The 19602-nt window shown below is 54.2% G+C and overlaps 2 protein-coding genes and 1 long non-coding RNA gene across 3 annotated transcripts; 1 reads left to right on the top strand and 2 right to left on the bottom strand.

The window, feature by feature from the left end:
* Positions 1-1067: 1067 nt before the first annotated feature.
* Positions 1068-5550, bottom strand: LOC310921873 (uncharacterized protein; the record flags this gene model as incomplete). The annotated part of the gene is made up of 8 exons (XM_083882126.1): positions 1068-1077; positions 1786-1882; positions 1986-2022; positions 3219-3273; positions 3992-4060; positions 4887-4987; positions 5080-5247; positions 5338-5550. The coding sequence occupies 8 exons, from the start codon at positions 5548-5550 to the stop codon at positions 1068-1070; spliced, it is 750 nt and encodes a 249-aa protein (XP_083738252.1).
* A 3474-nt stretch (positions 5551-9024) lies between these two features.
* Positions 9025-11351, top strand: LOC310921872 (lutropin subunit beta-like; the record flags this gene model as incomplete). Its single annotated transcript, XM_083882125.1, has 3 exons — positions 9025-9039; positions 9923-10117; positions 11115-11351. 3 exons carry the CDS (start codon positions 9025-9027, stop codon positions 11349-11351), a joined length of 447 nt encoding a protein of 148 aa, XP_083738251.1.
* A 6946-nt stretch (positions 11352-18297) lies between these two features.
* Positions 18298-19578, bottom strand: LOC310921821. The gene is made up of 3 exons (XR_014592214.1): positions 19515-19578; positions 19072-19162; positions 18298-18982 (listed from the first exon to the last, which is right to left on the bottom strand). It is a non-coding gene; the product is annotated as an uncharacterized lncRNA (long non-coding RNA).
* Between the last annotated feature and the right edge of the window lie 24 nt (positions 19579-19602).

Raw genomic sequence — 19602 nt, 5'->3', positions numbered from 1 at the left:
GGAATTAATTGGGGGAATTTAATTGGGGAATTAATTGGGGGAATTTAATTGGGGAATTAATTGGGGAATTAATTGGGATTTTTTGGGGGGAATTTCCCCAATTTTTGGGGAATTAATTGGGGGAATTAATTGGGATTTTTTTGGGGGGTTTCCCAATTTTGGGGGAATTAATTGGGATTTTATTTGGGAATTATTTGAGGGAATTAATTGGGGGAATTAATTGATTAATTGGGGGAATTAATTGAGATTTTTTTTCAGGAATTCCCCCAATTTTTTTGGAAATTAATTGAGTGAATTAACTGAGATTTTTTCAGGAATTCCCCCAATTTTTTGGGAAATTAATTGAGGCAATTAATTGAGATTTTTTCATTAATTTCCCCAATTTTTTGGGAATTAATTGAGGCAATTAATTGAGATTTTTTCATTAATTCTCCCAATTTTTTGGGAATTAATTGAGGCAATTAATTGAGATTTTTTCATTAATTTCCCCAATTTTTTGGGAATTAATTGAGGCAATTAATTGAGATTTTTTCATTAATTCTCCCAATTTTTTGGGAATTAATTACGACCATTAATTAACTAAATTAATTCTATTTTCCCCCTCCCCCTCCACAGAATCCCGGACCTGACGGACGAAAAAAAACCCCAAAAAAACCCCAAATTTTGGGGGAATTTTGGGGGAATTTTGGGGACCCCCCCCCAAATTCCTGAGCCCTGAGGGGGGGAGGGGCTTTGCTGCTATAAAAGGTGGGGGAGGGGTTTTTTTGGGGGGTCCCCCCTCCCCCCCTTTGGGCCCCTCCCCCTTTTTAATTTTATTTTGGGGAGGGGGCGTTGGGGGGGGGCTGCATGGAAAACCCAATAAAAATTAAAATTATGGGGGGAAATGAGCCCCAAAAAAATGAAAAATGTGGATTTTTTTTAATGGGAAAAATGGGATTAAAAATGGGATTAAAAATGGGATTAAAGGGTGGGGGGTTGGGGTGACAAAATATCAGAAAATTGGAAAAATTTGTAGCAAAATCTGCACAAAAATCCCAAAATTCTTCTTGAATTTGCACAAAAATTCCTCAAAATTCGCTTAAAATTTCCCCAAAATCCCAAAATCCCCAAAATTTCCCCCAAAATCCCCAAATTCCCACAAAATCCCCCAAAAATTTCCCCCCAAATCCACCAAAACTCCCCCTAAATCTCCCAAAATTCTTCCAAATTTCCCCCAAATCCCCAAAATTCCCCAAATCCTCCCCAAATTCCCAAAAATCTCCTCCAAAATCCCCCCAAAATCTCCCCAAAATCCCCCCAAAATCTCCCCAAAATCTCCCCAAATCCCCCCAAAAATCCCCAAATCCCCCCAAAATCCCCCCAAAATCTCCCCAAATCCCCCCCAAATCCTCCCAAAAGTCACAAAATTCCCCCAAATCCCCCCAAAATTCGCCCAAATCCCCCTCAAATCCCCAAAATTCTCCCCAACTCCCCCCAAAATCTCCCCAAATTCCCCCAAAATCTCCCCAAAATCCTCCTCAATCCCCCCAAATCCCCCCAAACCCCCTAAATCTCTGAAATTCCCCCAAAATCCCCCCAAAATCTCCCCAAAATCCACCAAATTTCCCCCAAAACCCCCCAAAATCCTCCCCAAAAACCCCTAAATCCCCCCAAAATTCCCCCAAATCCCCCTCAAATCCCCAAAATCCCCCCAAAACCCCCCAAAAACCCCCCAAAAAATCCACTTCTTTCCTTTCAATCCTTTTATTTTCCCCCCAAAATTTGGGGTCGGGAGGGTCTTCAAACCCCCCCAAAAAATCCCCCAAAATCCCCAAAAATCCCCCAAAATCCCCCCAAAATTTCCCTTCAAGCTTCGGGGGGCTCCAAAAACGTGGCCAAAGATCTGAAAAATGAGGAGGGGGGGGGGTTAATTTTGAGTCTGGGGGCGTCTGAGGGGGATTTTGGGGACCCCCCACCCCGAATTTTGAGGAGGGGGCGGCACTTACTCCAACAACGCCCCCGAGAGCTCGTCCAGGAAGCTGCCTGGAAAATTTGGGGAGGGGGGTTTGTGGGTTTTTGGGGGGTCCTGGGGGGGATTTGGGGATCCCTGGGGGGATTTTGGGGGTCCTGGGGGGGATTTTAGGGGGTCCCAGGGGGGATTTTGGGGGTCCTGAGGTTGATTTTGGGGGTCCCAGAGAGGATTTGGGGGTCCCTGGGTGGATTTTGGGGGTCCCAGGGGGGATTTTGGGGGTCTCGAGATGGATTTTGGGGGTCCCTGATGGGATTTTGGGGGTCCCTGGGGGGATTTTTGGGGTCCCAGGGTGGGTTTAGGGGTCCTGGGGGTATTTTTGGGGGTCCTGAGGTTGATTTTGGGGGTCCTGGGGTTGATTTTGGGGGTCCCAGGGGGTATTTTGGGGGATCCTGGGGGGGATTTTGGGGGTCCCACAGAGGATTTGGGGGTCCAGGGGGGATTTTGGGGGTCCCAGGGGGGATTTTGGGGGTCCTGGGCTGGATTTTGGGGGTCCTGGGGGGGATTTGGGGGGTCCTGGGCTGGATTTTGGGGTCCCAGGGGAGATTTGGGGGTCCCTGGTGGGATTTTTGGGGTCCCAGTGTTGATTTGGGGGGTCTCGAATGGGTTTTGGGGGTCCCAGAGAGGATTTTGGGGGTCCCAGGGGGGGATTTTGGGGGTCCCGATGGGGTTTTGAGGGTCTCAGGGGGGATTTGGGGGTCCCAGGATGGATTTTGGGGGTCCCAGGGGGGATTTTGAGGGTCCTGAGGTTGATTTTGGGGGTCTCAGGATGGATTTGGAGGGTCCCAGGGTTGATTTTGGGGGTCCCAGGGGGGATTTTTGGGAGTCTCAGGTGGGATTTTTGGGGTTCCAGGGGGGATTTTGGGGGTCCCTGGGTGGATTTTTGGGGGTCCCAGGGGAGATTTGGGGATCCCAGGGGGGATTTTGGGGGTCTCAGGGGGGATTTTTGGGGTTCCAGGGGGGATTTTGGGGGTCCCTGGGTGGATTTTTGGGGGTCCCAGGGGAGATTTGGGGATCCCAGGGGGGATTTTGGGGGTCTCAGGGGGGATTTTTGGGGGTCCCAGGGGAGATTTGGGGATCCCAGGGGGGATTTTGGGGGTCTCAGGGGGGATTTTGGGGGGCCCAGGGGAGATTTGGGGTCCCAGGGGGGTTTTGGGGGTCCCAGGGGGGATTTTGGGGGTCCCGGGTGTAATTTGGGGAGGGGTCTCACCCGGCCGACAGGCGGTGTCGCACACGAGGGGACACAGGTAACAGAACTGGCAGCCCTGGGGGGCACCAAGGGGTTAAATTGGGGAAATTTGGGGATTTTTGGGGTCCCAGGAGGGTCCCCAGAGGGTCCTGAGGGGATTTTGGGGTGTTTTGGGAGTTTTTGGGGGGATTTTGGAGGATTTTGAGGGGAATTTGGGGGGGATTTGGGGAGATTTTGAGGGGATTTGGGGGGATTTGGTGAGTTTGAGGAATTTTGGAGGGATTTGGGGTTTTTTTGGGGGGGTGTTTGGGGCATTTTGGGGGAATTTTGGGGAATTTGGGGGGATTTTAGGCGTTTGGGGGAAATTTTGAGGGAATTTTGAGGGAATTTTGGGGGATTTTGGGGGATTTTGAGGGAATTTTGGGAGACTTTTGGGGAAATTTGGGGGGATTTTGAGGGATTTGGGGACAATTTGGGGGGGTTTGGGGGGATTTGGGGAGGATTTGGGGGTGTTTGAGGAGATTTTGGGGAATTTTGGGAGGATTTGGGGAGGATTTGGGGGGTTTTGAGGGGATTTGGGGATTTTTGGGAGGAATTTGGGGGGTTTGGGGGGGATTTTTTTTTTTTTTTTTTGAGAATTTGGGGATTTTTTTGGGGGAATTTTCAGGGAATTTCGAGGAATTTTGGGAGATTTTGGGGGAATTTTGGGGGGATTTTTTGGGACAATTTTAGGGGTGAATTTGGGGTGTTTTTTGGGGGGGATTTGGGGTATTTTTGGGGGGTTTTGGGGTCACCTGGCAGGGGGGACAGGGGTCCCCGGGGTCCCCCTCGGTGCAGGGACAGCGGGAGCAGCGCCGGCAGTGCTGGGGAGGGGTCGGGGGGTCAGGGGGGCACAAAACCCCCCAAAATTAACCCCAAATTAACCCAAAATTAACCCAAAATTCCTATATGACTTCCCCATGACCACCCGCGCCCCAAAAATCCTCCCAAAGCCCCCCAAAATCCCCCAAAATCTCCCCAAACCCCCCAAAATCCCCCCCCTAACTCCTCAAAACTCCCCCAAATCCACCCAAAAATCCCCTCAAAACTGCCCAAAATTTACCAAAATCCCCAAAATTCCCCCCAAAATCCCCTCAAATCTGCTCAAAACTGCCCCAAATCCCCCCAAAATCCCCCAAAAGCTCCTCAAAATCCCCCCAAAATTCCCCAAATCACCACAAAATCCCTCCCAAAAAACCCTTAAATCCCCAAAAATTACTCAAAATCACCCAAAATCCCCCAAAATCACCAACCCCCCCAAAACCCTCCCAAAATCCCCCAAAATTCCCCCAAAATTCTCAAAACCCCCAAATCCCCCAAAATCTCCCAAATCACCCCAAAAAAATCCCCAAATTCCCCCCAAAAAATCCCCCAAACCCCCCAAAAGTCCCCCCAAAATCCCCAAAAATCTCCCCAAACCCCTCAAATCACCCCAAATCACCCCCAAAATCCCCCTAATTCCCCCAAAATCCCACCCAAAAAAATCCCCCAAAAATGCCCCCCAAAAAAACCCCCCAAAATCCCTAAAAATTTCTCAAAAATCCCCCCAAAACCCCCCAAAATCCCCCAAAATCCCTAAAAATTTCTCAAAAATCCCCCCAAATCCCCCCAAAATCCCCCAAAACCCCCCAAAATCCCCCCAAATCCCACCTTGCAGTAGGTGCAGTATTGGCAGATGGAGCCGGGTCGGTATCGCCCTTCGGCCTCACCCTCCTCCTCCTCCTCCTCCTCCTCCTCATCTTCATCACTCCCTGGAATTTTGGGGAAGGGTCACCCCCCAAAAAAATCCTGGATTTTTATCCCCAAAAAATTCTTCATCAAAAAAAAAAAAATTAATTATCACCTTCCTCTTCCTCCTGGGAGCTGTCGGCGGCGTCATCTTCATCATCTTCATCATCTTCATCATCTTCATCATCCTCGGAGCTGTGGGGGCGGCTTTGGTGACCTTCATCATCTTCGTCATCGTCATCGTCGTCGTGGTGACGGCGGTGGCCTTCATCCACCCCGTGGCCTTCATCATCGTCATCATCGTCATGGTGATGGTGGTGGCCTTCATCCACCCCGTGGCCTTCATCATCATCGTCATGGTGGCCATGGTGACCTTCATCATCGTCATGGTGATGGTGGTGGCCTTCGTCATCGTCATCGTCGTCACGGTGATGGCCTTTGTCGCCTTGGTGGCCTTCATCACCCTCGTCGCGGTGGCCTTCATCATCGTCATCATCATTGTCATCGTTGTCACGGTGACGGTGGCCTTCATCCACTCCACGGCCTTCATCATCCTCGTCACGGTGGCCATGGTGACCTTCGTCATCATCGTCATCGTTGTCATGGGGATCGTGGCCTTCCTCCCCGTCGTCGTGGTGATGATGATGATGATGGTGGTGTGGGTCATTGGAGGAGCCTTCATCCCCCTGAGGATGATGAGGATGATGAGGATGGTGATGGGGGTGGGAGTGGCTGGGGGACTCTTCTTCCTCCTCATCATGAGGATGATGATGGTGGGGGTCACTGGCAGAGCCTTCATCCCCCTGATGAGGATGATGAGGATGGTGGGGGTGGCCTTCCTCCCTTCCTACCTGATGAGGATGAGGATGATGATGATGAGGATGGGGGTCATTGGAGGAGCCTTCATCCCTCTGAGGATGATGATGAGGATGCCCTTCCTCCTCTTCTACCTGAGGAGGATGATGATGATGATGGGGGTCATCGGAGGGGCCTTCATCCCCCTGATGATGAAGATGATGATGATGATGATGATGCCCTTCCTCCCCCCCTCCCCTCTTACCTGATGATGATGATGATGATGATGGTGACTGTTGGAGCCTTCATCCTTCTGAGGATGATGAGGATGGTGGGGATGGGGGTCACTGGAGGAGCCTTCATCCCCCTGATGATGATGAAGATGATGATCCCCTTCCTCCCCTCCTACCTGATGAGGATGATGATGGTTGGGGTCACTGTGGGAGCCTTCATCCCCTTCTACCTGAGGCTGAAGATGATGATGATGGTCATTGATGGAGCCTTCATCCCCCTGGTGATGATGAAGAAGATGAAGATGAAGATGGTGACGAAGATGATGAAGATGAAGAAGATGAAGATGATGATGATGAAGAAGATGATGATGATGAGGATGATGACGATGATGAAGATGATGAAGGTGATGAAGATGATGATGATGAAGATGATGATGATGATGATGAAGAAGATCCCCTCCCTCCCCCCTTACCTGATGAAGATGACGGTCACTGTCAGAGCCTTCCTCCCCCTGGGGATGATGAAGATGATGATGATGATGATGGTGAAGGTGATGAAGGCTCCCCAGAGGGTCCTGTGGGGGTGGGGCCCCCCCCGACCCCCCCCGGAGCAGCAACAGCCCCAGGAGGAGCCACGGCCGGAGCATGGCCGGAGCCGCTGACCGCTGAGTGACCACTGAGTGACCACTGAGTGACCACTGAGTGACCGCTGAGTGACCGCTGAGTGACCACTGAGTGACCACTGAGTGACCACTGAGTGACCGCTGAGTGACCGCTGAGTGACCACTGAGTGACCACTGAGTGACCACTGAGTGACCGCTGAGTGACCGCTGAGTGACCACTGAGTGACCACTGAGTGACCACTGAGTGACCACTGACCGCTGGGTGACCACTGAGTGACCGCTGAGTGACCGCTGAGTGACCACTGAGTGACGGCTGAGTGACCACTGACCGCTGAGTGACCACTGAGTGACCACTGAGTGATCAAAGTGACCACCGAGTGACCACAGTGACCACTGAGTGACCGCTGAGTGACCGCTGAGTGACCACTGAGTGACCACTGAGTGACCACTGAGTGACCGCTGAGTGACCGCTGAGTGACCACTGAGTGACCACTGAGTGACCACTGACCGCTGGGTGACCACTGAGTGACCGCTGAGTGACCGCTGAGTGACCACTGAGTGACGGCTGAGTGACCACTGACCGCTGAGTGACCACTGAGTGACCACTGAGTGATCAAAGTGACCGCCGAGTGACCACAGTGACCACTGAGTGACCACTGAGTGATCAAAGTGACCACCGAGTGACCACAGTGACCACTGAGTGACCACTGAGTGACCACTGAGTGACCACAGTGACCACTGAGTGACCACTAAGATCACTGAGTGATCAAAGTGACCACTGAGTGATCAGAGTGACCACCGAGTGACCACTGAGTGATCAAAGTGGTCACTGAAATCACAGAGTGACCACTGAGTGACCACTAAGTGACCACAGTGACCACCGAGTGACCACTGGATGACCACTGAGTGATCAAAGTGACCACAAAGTGACCACTAAGTGACCACTGAGTGACCACTGAGTGACCACTGAGTGATCAGAGTGACCACAAAGTGACCAAAATGACCACTGAGTGACCACCGAGTGACCACACAGTGAGTGACCACAGAGTGACCGCAGAGTGACCGCAGCAGCTGCGCCCCTCCCCCACCCCCCCAAAAATAGCCCCTCTGGGGGGGGGGGGGAGGGGTGGGAAAATCGGGGATAAAAACCCCCCAAAAATCAAAGTTTTGAGCAAATTTTGGGTTTTTTTGGGGGGTCCCATTTGAGGAGGGGTCACCCCAAATTTTGGGGGGGGGGATTAAGGGACAGACCCCCCCAAAATTAGAATTTTTACCAAAGTTTTGTGGTTTTTTTCCCCAATTTTGGGTGGTTTTTGTCACTTTTAGGGTTTTTTTTTTTACAATTTGGGGGGGGGGGTCCCATGGGAGGGGTCACCCTAAATTATTGAGGGGGGAACGAATTTAAGGATCCACCCCCCCCCCAAAATTAAATATTTTTACCAAATTTTGAGGGTTTTTTTCTCACATTTTGGGGGTCCCGCTGGAGGGGTCACCCCAAATTTTGGGGGGATGAATTTAAGGATCAACCCCCCCCTCCCTTCAAAAATTTATTTTTAAAATTTTTTGAGGTTTTTTCCCCCCAATTTTTGGTTTTTTTTTTTTACAATTTGGGGGGGGTCCCATTGGGGGGAGTTACCCCAAATTTTGGGGGGAACGAATTTAAGGATCAACTCCCCTCTCCCCTCCAAAAAAAAAAAAAAATTAAAATTTTCATCAATTTTGGTTTTTTTTTTTCCCCAATTTTGGGGGTTTTCCTCAAATTTTTTTTTTGGGGAGGGGTCACCCCAAATCTGGGGGGAGATGAATTTAAGGATCAACCCCCCTCCCCCCCAAAAAAAACAAATTTAATATTTTTCATCAATTTTTTGGCCTTTTTTTCCCCCCAATTTTAGGGACGGTCTCGCTTTTTTTTTTTTTTTTTTTTTTGGGGGGGGGGTCCCATTTAGGGATCAACCCCCCCCCCCCCCCCAAAAAAAAAAAATTAAATATTTTGACTCATTTTGGGGTTTTTTATTCCAAATTTTATGTGGTTTTTTTTATTATTTTCGGGGGGGTCAAGGTCCGAAATTTGACTCTGGGAACTAAAAATAGCTCCGGGGTGGGGGAGGGGAAGGTTAAAAAAAGGGGGGGGGGGAGGGTCACGCGCTGCCGCGGGGGATTCTGGGATACCCCGGCCTTGATTTGGGGGGGGGGGGGGGGGGGAACACCCCAATATTTCCCCTCCCCCCCCCCCAAAAAAAAAAAGGGGGTGCGGGGGCGTCAAGGACGATTTTGGGGGGAGGGGAAAAGGGGGGGAGGGGTCTGTGCCCCTCCCCCCACCCCCACACGGCCTTGGGGGGAGGGGAGATAAAGGGGGGACCCCCCCCCCCCAAAAAAAAAAAAAAAAATTAATAGAGGAGACGGAGCGACATGGGGGGGCTGCAGGTGAGGGGGGGAGACCCCCAAATATGGGGTGGGACCCCCAAAATATTGGGTGGAGACCCCAAATAATGGGATGGGGACCCCAAATAATGGGCGGGGACCCCAAAATATTGGGTGGAGACCCCAAATAATGGGATGGGGACCCCAAATAATGGGCGGGGACCCCAAAATATTGGGTGGAGACCCCAAATAATGGGATGGGGACCCCCAAATCCTGATGGAGGGACCCCAATTATGGGGTGGGACCCCCAAATTATGGGGTGGGACCCCCAAATATGGGGCAGGACCCCAAAATATTGGGTGGAGACCCCAAATAATGGGATGAGACCCCCAATTATGGGGTGGGGACCCCCGAATTATGGGGCGGGATCCCCAAATTATGGGGTGGGACCCCCAAATATGGGGTGGGACTCGAAATTTTGGGTGAGACCCCCAAATTATGGGGCTGAGGGGGTCGTGGGACCCCCCAGTTATGGGGCGGGACCCCCAAATCCTGATGGAGGGACCCCAATTATGGGGCGAGACCCCAAATTATGGGGCGGGGGGCCATGGGGACCCCAAATTATGGGGAGGGACCCCAAAATATTGAGGTGGAACCCCCAAATATGGGTCAGGACACCCAAATCCTGATGGGGGACCCCAATTATGGGACGAGACCCCCAAATTATGGGGTGGGACCCCAAATCCTGATGGAGGACCCCCAATTATGGGACTGGGACCCCAAATTATGGGGTGGGACCCCCCAATTATAGGACAAGACCCCCAAATTACGTGACAAACCCCCAAATTCTGAGCCCAAAGACCCCCAAAATCCTAATTTTTTTGGGGGGGGGGGTGATCACCTCTAAACGCCCCCTCCCCAAATAATTCTCCCCCCTCCCCGCAGCTCCTGCTGGCCCTGGTGGTTTTGGGGCCCCCCGGGGCGGTGCTGAGCCCCCTGCCCGGGGGGGTCCCGGTGTTTTTGGGGGGGGGTCGCCCCCCGTGCCGGCCCGTCAATGTCACGGTGGCGCTGGAGAAGGACGAGTGTCCCCAATGTCGCGCTGTCACCGCCACCGCCTGCGGGGGGTTCTGCCGGACCAGGGTAGGGGGGGGTTTGGGGGAGTTGGGAGGGGATTTGGGGGGATTGGGGGGGTCCTGGGGGGATCTGGGGGGATTTGAGGGGGGGGTTGGGGGGATTTGGGGGGTCCTGGGGGGATTTGGGGAAATTTGGGAGGGTTTGGGGGGGTCCCAGGGGGATTGGGATGGGTTTAGGGGGATTTTGGGGGGAGTTTGGGGGGATTTGGGGGGATTTGAGGGGGGGTTTGGGGGGATTTGGGGAGGTTTGAGGGGGAATTGGGGGGGATTTGGGGAAATTTGGGAGGGTTTGGGGGGGTTATGAGGGGATTGGGAGGGGTTTGGGGGGAATTTGGGGGGTCCCAGGGGGATTTGGGGAAATTTGGGGGGGTCCCAGGGGGATTTGGGCGGGTTTGGGTGGAGTTGAGGGGGGTTTGGGGGGGATTTGGGGAGGATTTGGGGGAGTTGGGAGGGGATTTGGGGGGATTTGGAAGGATTTTAGGGGAATTTGGGGGGGTCCTGGGGGGTTTGGGGGGATTTGGGGAAATTTGGGAGGGTTTGGGGGGTTGAGGGGGATTTGGAAGGGTTTTGGGGGGATTTGGGGGGCTCCCCGGGGGGATTTGGGGAAGTTTGGGGGATTTTAGGGGGAATTTAGGGGAAATTTGGGAAGGTTTGGGGGATTTTGGGAGGACTTTGGAGGGATTTGGGGAAATTTTGGGGGGGGGGGGATTTTAGAGAGATTGGGAACGATTTAGGGGGGTCCGAGGGGATTTGGGAGGGCTTCGGGGGGAGGTTGGGGGAATTTTGGGGGATTTGGGGAGGTCCTGGTGGTATCTGGGGGGTTGCAGGGAGTTTGGGGGGGTCCTGGGGGGACATTTGGGATGAGTTTTAGGGGGATTTGGCGGAGTTGGGGAGGATTTTTGGGGGAATTTGGGAGGATTTGGGAGGGTTTGGGGGCTTGGGGGGATTTTAAGGACCCTTAGGAGGATTTGGGGGATTTTTTTGGGGTCTCTCCCCCCCTCCAGGAACCCGTTTACCGCAGCCCCCTGGGCCCCCCGCGCCAGGCCGCCTGCACCTACTCGGGGGTCCGCTACGAGCGCTGGGTTTTGGGGGGCTGCCCCCCCGGCATCGACCCCACCGTCACCGTCCCCGTGGCCCTGGGCTGTCGCTGCGGCCGCTGCCCCATGGCCGCCGCCGACTGCGCCGTGCTGGGGCTGGGACCCTCCTTCTGTGGGGCTCCGGGGGGCTTCGGGGGGTCCTGAGATCCCCCCATGGACGTGGGACCCCAACCCCTAAATTATAGGATTTTGATGGGTAATAAAACCTCCAGGCCGCCAGGGGGCGCTGTGCGTTATTGAGGGTACCATAGAGTGGGGACTCTCCTTCTGTGGGGCTCCAGGGGGCTTCGGGGGGTCCTGAGATCCTTTTTAGTCTGGGACCCCCGACCCACAATTTATGGGGTTTTGGGGGTAATAAAACCTCCAGGCCACCAGGGGGCGCTGTGTGTTAATGGGAGATACCATAGAGTGGGGATTGTCATTTTGGGGGGGATTTTAGGGGGTTTTGGGAGGGTTTGGGGGGTCCTGAGATCCTTTTCTAGTGTGGGACCGGGTTTGGGGGGTCCTGAAATCCCCCCAGGGACGTGGGACCCCCAACCCCCAATTTATGGGATTTTTGGGGGGGTAACAAAACCTCCAGGCCGCCAGGGGGCGCTGTGTGTTATTGAGAGGTACCATAGAGTGGGGACCCTCCTTTTGGGGGGATTTTAGGGGGTCCCGACCTCCCCCTCTGGATCACACCCCACCATGAGGGGACCCTTCCCCAGTTTGGGGACCCCTTGACTTTGACAACTCCAAATTTGAAGACCCCAAACTGTAGAAATACCAAAACCCCCCAGTCTTGGGGACCCCAAACCTGCACAAACCCCAAAATTGGAGATCCCGAACTTTAGGAAGCTCAAATCCTGAGGACCCCCAAATCTTGGGGATTCCAAGCCTCAGAAATCCTAAATTTTGGAGCCCAAATTTGTGGGAATTGAGTGGTCTAGGGAATCCAGTGGGGTCAAGGGAGGGAATTGGGGAGATTTGGGATTTAGGGAGGTTTTGGGATCAGGGGGGACATTTGGGATTGGGGGGTGATCGGGGGGGGGATTTTGGGGATGCTGGAAAGGATCAAAGGAAGAGAAGTTAATACCTGTTATTAATGGAGAATTAAACCGGTTCTGATGGGAGAACGGCGGGAAGCGTGAGGGGAGGAAATGGCGGGAAACGTGAGGAGAAAAAATTGGAAAAGTGAGGGGAAAAGGGCAGAAAATGTGAGGGGAGAAAAATGGGGGGAAACGTGAGGGGGGAAAAGGGCGGGAAACGTGAGGGGGGAAAAGGGCGGGAAACGTGAGGGGAGAAAAGGGCGGGAAACGTGAGGGGAGAAAAGGGCGGGAAACGTGAGGGGAAAAGGGCGGGAAACGTGAGGGGGGAAAAGGGCAGGATCAAGTGGGATTTTTGAGGGGGTCAGTGACACTGAAAGGGAGAATCAACGAGATTTTGGAGGAATCAGTGACACCAAAGGGGGATCAGTTGAACTTTGGGGGAGGCATCAGTGACACTGAGGTAGGATCAATGAAATTTTGGGGGGGCTCAATGACAGCAAAGGGGGAATCAATGAAATTCTGGGGGTCTCAATGACACTGAAGGGGAATAAATGGATTTTTTGGGGGGGTCTCAATGACACTCGGGGGGGTCAATGAAATTTTGGGAGTCTCAATGACACTGAGGGAGGATCAATGAAATTTTGGGGGGTCAATGACAGCAAAGGGGGATCAATGAAATTCTGGGGGTCTCAATGACACTGAGGGAGGATCAATGAAATTTTGGGGGGGCTCAATGACCCTGTGGGGGGATCAATGACATTTGGGGGGGGCTCAGTGACGATTTTGGGGGATCAATATCAGCTCTGGGGGGGATCAATATCAGCTCAGGGGGGTCAGTGATGATTTTGGGGGATCAATATCAGCTCTGGGGGGGATCAATACCAGCTCAGGGGGGTCAGTGATGATTTTGGGGGATCAATATCAGCTCAGGGGGGCTCGTTCCCGGCTCGGGGGGCGGCCATGGGTTTTTGGGGGGCCCTGGCTGTGCTGGCCCTGCTGCTTTTGGGGCCGGGGGTCCCTTTCCAGCTGCAGGAGACGCTGCGGGGGCTGCGGGGGGAGAACGCCAGGCTGGAGGGGACCCTGAGGAACCTGAGCCGAGCCCTGGGGGCTCTGCGGGCCCGGCTGCGGGACCCCCCGGGTGAGTGAGAGCCTGAAATCCCTGAAAAACCCACCCTGAAATCCCCCTGAGCCCCCCAATCCCGCCTGAGGGACCCCCCGGGTGAGTGAGACCCTAAAAACCCTGAAAAATCCACCCTGAAATCCCCCTGAGCCTCCCAATCCCGCCTGAGGGACCCCCCGGGTGAGTGGGGAGCCTGAAATCCCTAAAAATCCTGAAAAACCCACCCTGAAATCCCCCCTGAAACTTCCAACCCTGGCTGTGGGACACTAAAATCCCCAAATCCCTAAATAACCCACCCTGAAATCCCCCTGAATCCCCCTGGTGAATGGGGACCCTAAAATCCCAAAAAATCCCCCCAAATCCACCCTAAAATCCCTCTGAACCCCCCAACCCCGCCTGAGGGACCCCCCGGGTGAGTGGGAGCCTAAAAATCCTCCAAAATCCTGAAAAATCCATCCTAGAATCCTTCCTGAAACTCCCAACCCCGCCTGAGGGACCCCCCGGGTGAGTGGGGACCCTGAAAACCCTAAAAATCCTGAAAAATCCACCCTGAAATCCCCCTGAACCCCCCAATTCTGACTTTAAGACACCAAAACCCCCCCCAAACCCCCCCCAACCCTGACTGGGAGACTCTCCCGGTGAGTGGGGACCCCCAAAAACCCACCCTGACCCCCCTAAATCCCCAAACTACCCCTTAAATCCCCCCAAAATCCCTCCTGAACCCCAAAAATCCACCTTAACCTCCCCCAAATCCCCCAAACAAGCCCTTAAATCCCCCCAAAACCCCTCCTGAACCCCCCAAAAAGGTCCCTGAACCCCAAAAAAAGCCCCTGAGACCCCCCAAATCCCCAAACCAACCCCTAAATTCCCCCAAAACAACCCCGAAATCCCCCCAAAACCCCTCCCGAACCCCAAAAAAAGCCCCTGAACCCCCCCAAAAGCCCCTGAGACCCCCCAAATCCCCCCCAGATGTGGCCTGGACCCAGGAGCCCCCCCCGGCCGAGGGACCCCCCCAATGTCACCGCGGGACCCCCTCGGGGACCCCCCAAAACCCCCCCGGGACTCCCGAATTTGGGGGGCTCCTCCTGGGGCTGGGGGTGGGGCTGCTGTTGTTGTTGATGATCTGAGGGTCCCAAAAAGGTAATGGGGGATTTTGGGGGGATTTTGGGGGGTTTGGGGGGTTTTGAGGGGATTTTTGGGGGGGGGTTGGTGGATTTTGGGGGGTTTGGAGTGGATTTTTGGGGGTTTTGGAGAGTTTGGGGTGGATTTTTTGGGGTTTGGAGTGGAATTTGGGGGGTTTTGGGGGGGTTTGGGGTGGATTTTTGGGGGCTTGAGTGGATTTTAGGGGGGTTTGGGGTGGATTTTTGGGGGGCTTGAGTGGATTTTAGGGGGGGTTTGGGGTGGATTTTTGGGGGTTTGAGTGGAATTTGGGGGGATTTTTGGGGGTTTTGGAGGGATTTTTGGGGGGGGTTGGGGGATTTTGAGGGGTTTGGGGTGGATTTTTGGGGGTTTGAGTGGAATTTGGGGGGATTTTGGGGGGGTTGAGGTGGATTTTGGGGGGTTTTGGAGAGTTTGGGGTGGATTTTGGGGGGTTTGAGTGGAATTTGGGGGGATTTTGGGGGGTTTGAGTGGAATTTGGGGGGTTTGGGGGGTTTTGAAGGGATTTTTGGGGGGTTTTGGGGGGATTTTTGGGGCTTTGGGGGGCTTGATTGGGATTTTGGGGAATTTTCAGTGAATTTTGGGGTGAATTTTTGGGGGGTTTGAGTGGATTTTGGGGGGTTTTGGGGGATTTTGGGGGGTTTTGGGGGCTTGAGTGGATTTTAGGGGGTTTTGGGTGGATTTTTGGGTGTTTGGAGTGGATTTTGGGGAATTTTTTGGGGGTTTTGGGGGGTTTGAGTGGATTTTGGGTGAATTTTGGGGGGTTTTGGGGGTTTGAGTTAATTTTGGGGGGTTTTGGTGGGATTTTGGGCACTCTGGGGTTTTATTTTCTGCATTTCGAGCAGATTTGGGGGGAGGTTGGGAGGGTCGTGCCCCTCCCCTCTCACTAATTAATATCGGTGCTAATTAGGGCAGGAAATTAGGGCAATCAATGACACCCTGGGGGGGTTTGGGGGGTTTTTTGGGGGGTCTGGGGAGGCTTTTAGGGGGGGTTTTGGGGGGTCTGGAGGGTTTTTAGGGTTTTTTTTCAGAGGTCTGGGAGGTTTTTTAGGGTTTTTTGGGGGGTCTGGGAATTTTTTGGGGGGTCTGGGAATTTTTGGGGGGGTCTGGGAGGTTTTTGGGGGGTCTGGGTTTTTTTTGGGGGGTTTTTGGGGGGGTCTGGGGAGGTTTTTAGGGGGGTTTTGGGGGGTCTGGGGTTTTTGGGGGTTTTGGGGGGGTTTGGGGGGTCTGGGGAGGGGTTTGGGGGGTCTGGGGAGGTTTTTGGGTTTTTTTGGGGGGTCTGGGAGGTTTTTTTGGGGGGTCTGGGAGGTTTTTGGGGGGTCTGGGAGGTTTTTGGGTTTTTTTGGGGGGTCTGGGAAGTTTTTTGGGGGGTCTGGGAGGTTTTTGGGGGGTCTGGGAGGTTTTTGGGTTTTTTTGGGGGGTCTGGGAAGTTTTTTGGGGGGTCTGGGAATTTTTGGGGGGGTCTGGGAGGTTTTTGGGGGGTTTGGGAGTTTTTTTGTGGGTCTGGGAAGTTTTTTGGGGGGTCTGGAGGGTTTTTTGGGGATTTTGGGGGGTCTGGGAGGTTTTTGGGGGGTTTTTTGGGGGGTCTGGGGAGGATTTGGGGAGTCTGGGGGGTTTTGGGGGGGTCTGGGAGGTTTTTTGGGATCTGGGAAGTTTTTTGGAGGTCTGGGGAGGTTTTGGGGGGGTTTTTTGGGGGGTCTGGGAGGTTTTTGGTTTTTTTTCGGGGGTCTGGGAGGGTTTTGGGGGGTTTTTGGGGGAGTCTGGGGGTTTTTGGGGGGATCTGGGGGAGTTTTTTGGGGGGTCTGGGAGGTTTTTGGGGGGGTCTGGGAAGTTTTTGGGGTTTTTTCGGGGGTCTGGGAGGGTTTGGGGGGGTTTTTTGGGGGTTCTGGGGGTTTCTTTGGGGGGTCTAGGGGTTTTTTGGGGTTTTTTGGGGTTTTTTGGGGGGTCTGGGAGGTTTTTTGGGGGTCTGGGGGGTTTTGGGGAGGTTTTTTGGGGGGGTTTTGGGGTTTTTTGGGGGTCCCAGGACCCTCCCTGACCCTCCCCCTTCTCTCCACAGGCCCCGCCCCCTCCAGCCCCTCCCCCACCCCCAAAACCCCCCAAAAATCCCCCTCCCCCACCCCCAATCGATGCGACGACCCCTCCCCTTAATTAAAACCCCCCCTTAATGAGCTTTAATTGAGCCACAACACTTTTTAACCTTTTATCGCTCATTTTTGGCACAAAAATCCGACTTTTATTATCAATTTTTTGGGTTAAAATCCCAAAAATCATCTCAAAACGCCCCAAATCGGTACAAAAATCAGCCAAAGTTGGTTTAAAAAGTCTCAGGTTGGGTTAAAACCCCCGAAATTGATTGAAAATCACCCGATTTTGGGTGAAAATCCTCCGATTTTGGGTCAAATTCTCCCCTTAGAGGAGGAGGCAGCGCTCGGGGGGTTTGGGGGGGACACGGGGGGGGACAGAGGTGACAAAATGAGGATTTGGGGACATCGGGGGGGTCCCAAAATGAGGATTTGGGGACATTTTGGGGGTCCCAAAATGAGGATTTGGGGACATTTTGGGGGTCCCAAAATCAGAGGGGACAAAAGTTGGGGACATTGGGGGGGTCGTGACAGGATTTGGGGACACTGAGGGGGTCCCAACACGGGGGGTGACAGTTTTTGGGGACACTGGGAGGGTCCCAGCACGATTTGGGGACACTGGGGGGGTCGTGACAGGATTTGGGGACATCAAGGGGGTCCCGACACGATTTGGGGACATTGGGGGGGTCATGACAGGATTTGGGGACACTTTGGGGGTCGTGACAGGATTTGGGGACACTGGGGGGGTCCTGACAGGATTTGGGGACACTTTGAGGGTCCCAACACGGGGGGTGACAGTTTTTGGGGACACTGCGAGGGTCCCAACACAATTTGGGGACATTGGGGGGGTCATGACAGGATTTGGGGACATTGGGGGGGTCGTGACAGGATTTGGGGACATTGGGGGGGCTGTGACAGGATTTGGGGACACTTTGGGGGTCGTGACAGGATTTGGGGACACCCTGGGGGTCCCAACACGGGGGGTGACAGTTTTTGGGGACACTGGGGGGGTCCTGACAGGATTTGGGGACATCAAGGGGGTCGTGACAGGATTTGGGGACACTGAGGGGGTCCCAACACGGGGGGTGACAGTTTTTGGGGACATTGGGGGGGTCCTGACAGGATTTGGGGCCACCCTGGGGGTCCCCACACAAGGGGTAACACAAGACAACGACCCCTCCCCACTGGTATTAACAGCGTTTAGCGACACTTTAGGACTGTCCCCCTTTCCCCAGGAGCCTCCCCTGGCTCCCCTCAGCCCGGGGGTCCCCGGGGGGGTCCTGTCCCGGTTTGGTGACGCCGCTCGGGGGGTCCCCTCCATGTCCATGTCCATCTCCTCCTCCTCCGAGTCCTCCCCGCCGCTAGGGGGCAGCACCCTGATCTGCACGCCGCACCCGCGCAGGCGCAGTGGCGCTCCGGGCAGTTGGCGCAGGCGCAGTCGGGCGGAGGCGGCGCCGCCCATGGGCAGAGGGCGCCGGTAGGTGGCGCTGTAGGCGGCGCGCAGCTGGAAGAGAGAGAGACCCGCGGGGCGCGTGCGCAGGAGCGCCCGCAGTTGGCGGGAAAGGGTGGCCGCGTCTGGGTCAGACACGGAGGGGTCGTGAGGGGGAGACTGAGGGGAAACCTGAGGAAAATCCTGAGGGGAAACCTGAGGGGGATTCTGAGGAAAATCCTGAGGGGAATGGTGAGGGAGGTTCTGAGGGGGATCCTGAGGGGAATGGTGAGGGGGATTCTGAGGAGAAAGGTGAGGGGCGTTCTGAGGGGAATGGTGAGGGGGATTCTGAGGAGAAAGGTGAGGGGCGTTCTGAGGGGAATGGTGAGGGGGATTCTGAGGGGAATGGTGAGGGAAATCCTGAGGGGAATGGTGAGGGGGATTCTGAGGGAAATCCTGAGGGGAAACTTGAGGGAAATTTTGAGAGGAATCCTGAGGGGAAACCTGAGGGGAATGGTGAGGGGAATTCTGAGGAGAATTCTGAGGGAAATCCCGAGGAGAATTCTGAGGAAAACGCTGAGGGAACTCCCGAAGGGGAAGCTGAGGGAACTCCTGAAGGGAAAGCTCCGGGAGGGCACTCTGGGGGCTCTGCTGTCCCCAAGGTGAAGATTTGGACCTCCAGGGCTGGGAAAAGTCACTCTGAGGGACATTTTGAGCCACTTTGTGTCCCCAGACGCCCTGATGGGGCTCACAGGGAGATATCCCTGAAGGCATTTTGTGACTTTTGCACCCCTGGGTGCTTTTCTGAGCCTGGGGAAGCACTTTGGGGGGTTTCTGGGGGGGTCCCCGCGCCCTTTGTTTGGCTTTTATTGGGGCGGGGGCGTCCTGAAGCTTCGGTGTCCCCCCAGCTCCGGGTCCCCCCCGGCGCCTCGGAGCTTCCCAGGGCTCGTCCTCGGGATCTGGGGAGGGACAAAAAAAGGGTTTTTGAGGGGTGACCACCGCACCCTTGGGTGCTTTTCCCAGCCCTGTCAGAGCCCTCGGTTCGTACCTGGGTGGGCCCAGCCGGGCACCAGCAGGTCCAGCGTGTCCAGCCCTTCTCCCTCCAGCCACCGCAGGGTCCCCATGGCGGGGAAAGGTCTCTGAGGGGGAAAAAAAAAATACAAATTTTTGTTAAAATTGACTTTTCCTTAATTTGAGACCCTCCTGAAATCTTTTTCCCGCTCCGAATCAGAGATCTTTCTTTCCTCCCACCGTTTTTAATTATTTGGGGATCTCCCCGACTTCTATTTCCCCCCCCCCCCCAAAAGAAAAAAATTTGTTGTTGTTGTTTTTTTTTCTCTTCGCTGTATTTGGAACCTCCCGCCCCGCCCCAAACAAACAAACAAACAAACAAACCCCTCCCTCAAAAAATCGGGGTCTCCTCAATTTTGGGGATCCCACCAACGACCCCTCCCCAAATTTTTGGGATTTTTCCCCTCCCCCAGTTTTTACCTCGCTTTCCTCGCGCCCCTCCCCCACTTTCCCTTTCGCTTCCCGCCGAGGCCACGCCCACAACAGCGTGATGACGTCACTGGAGAAT

This window comes from Zosterops lateralis (assembly GCF_965231275.1).
Source record: "Zosterops lateralis genome assembly, chromosome: 37".
NCBI lineage: Eukaryota > Metazoa > Chordata > Aves > Passeriformes > Zosteropidae > Zosterops > Zosterops lateralis.
The sequence above is the reverse complement of the archived record's forward strand: the minus strand, read 5'-3'. Positions and strand labels throughout refer to the sequence as shown.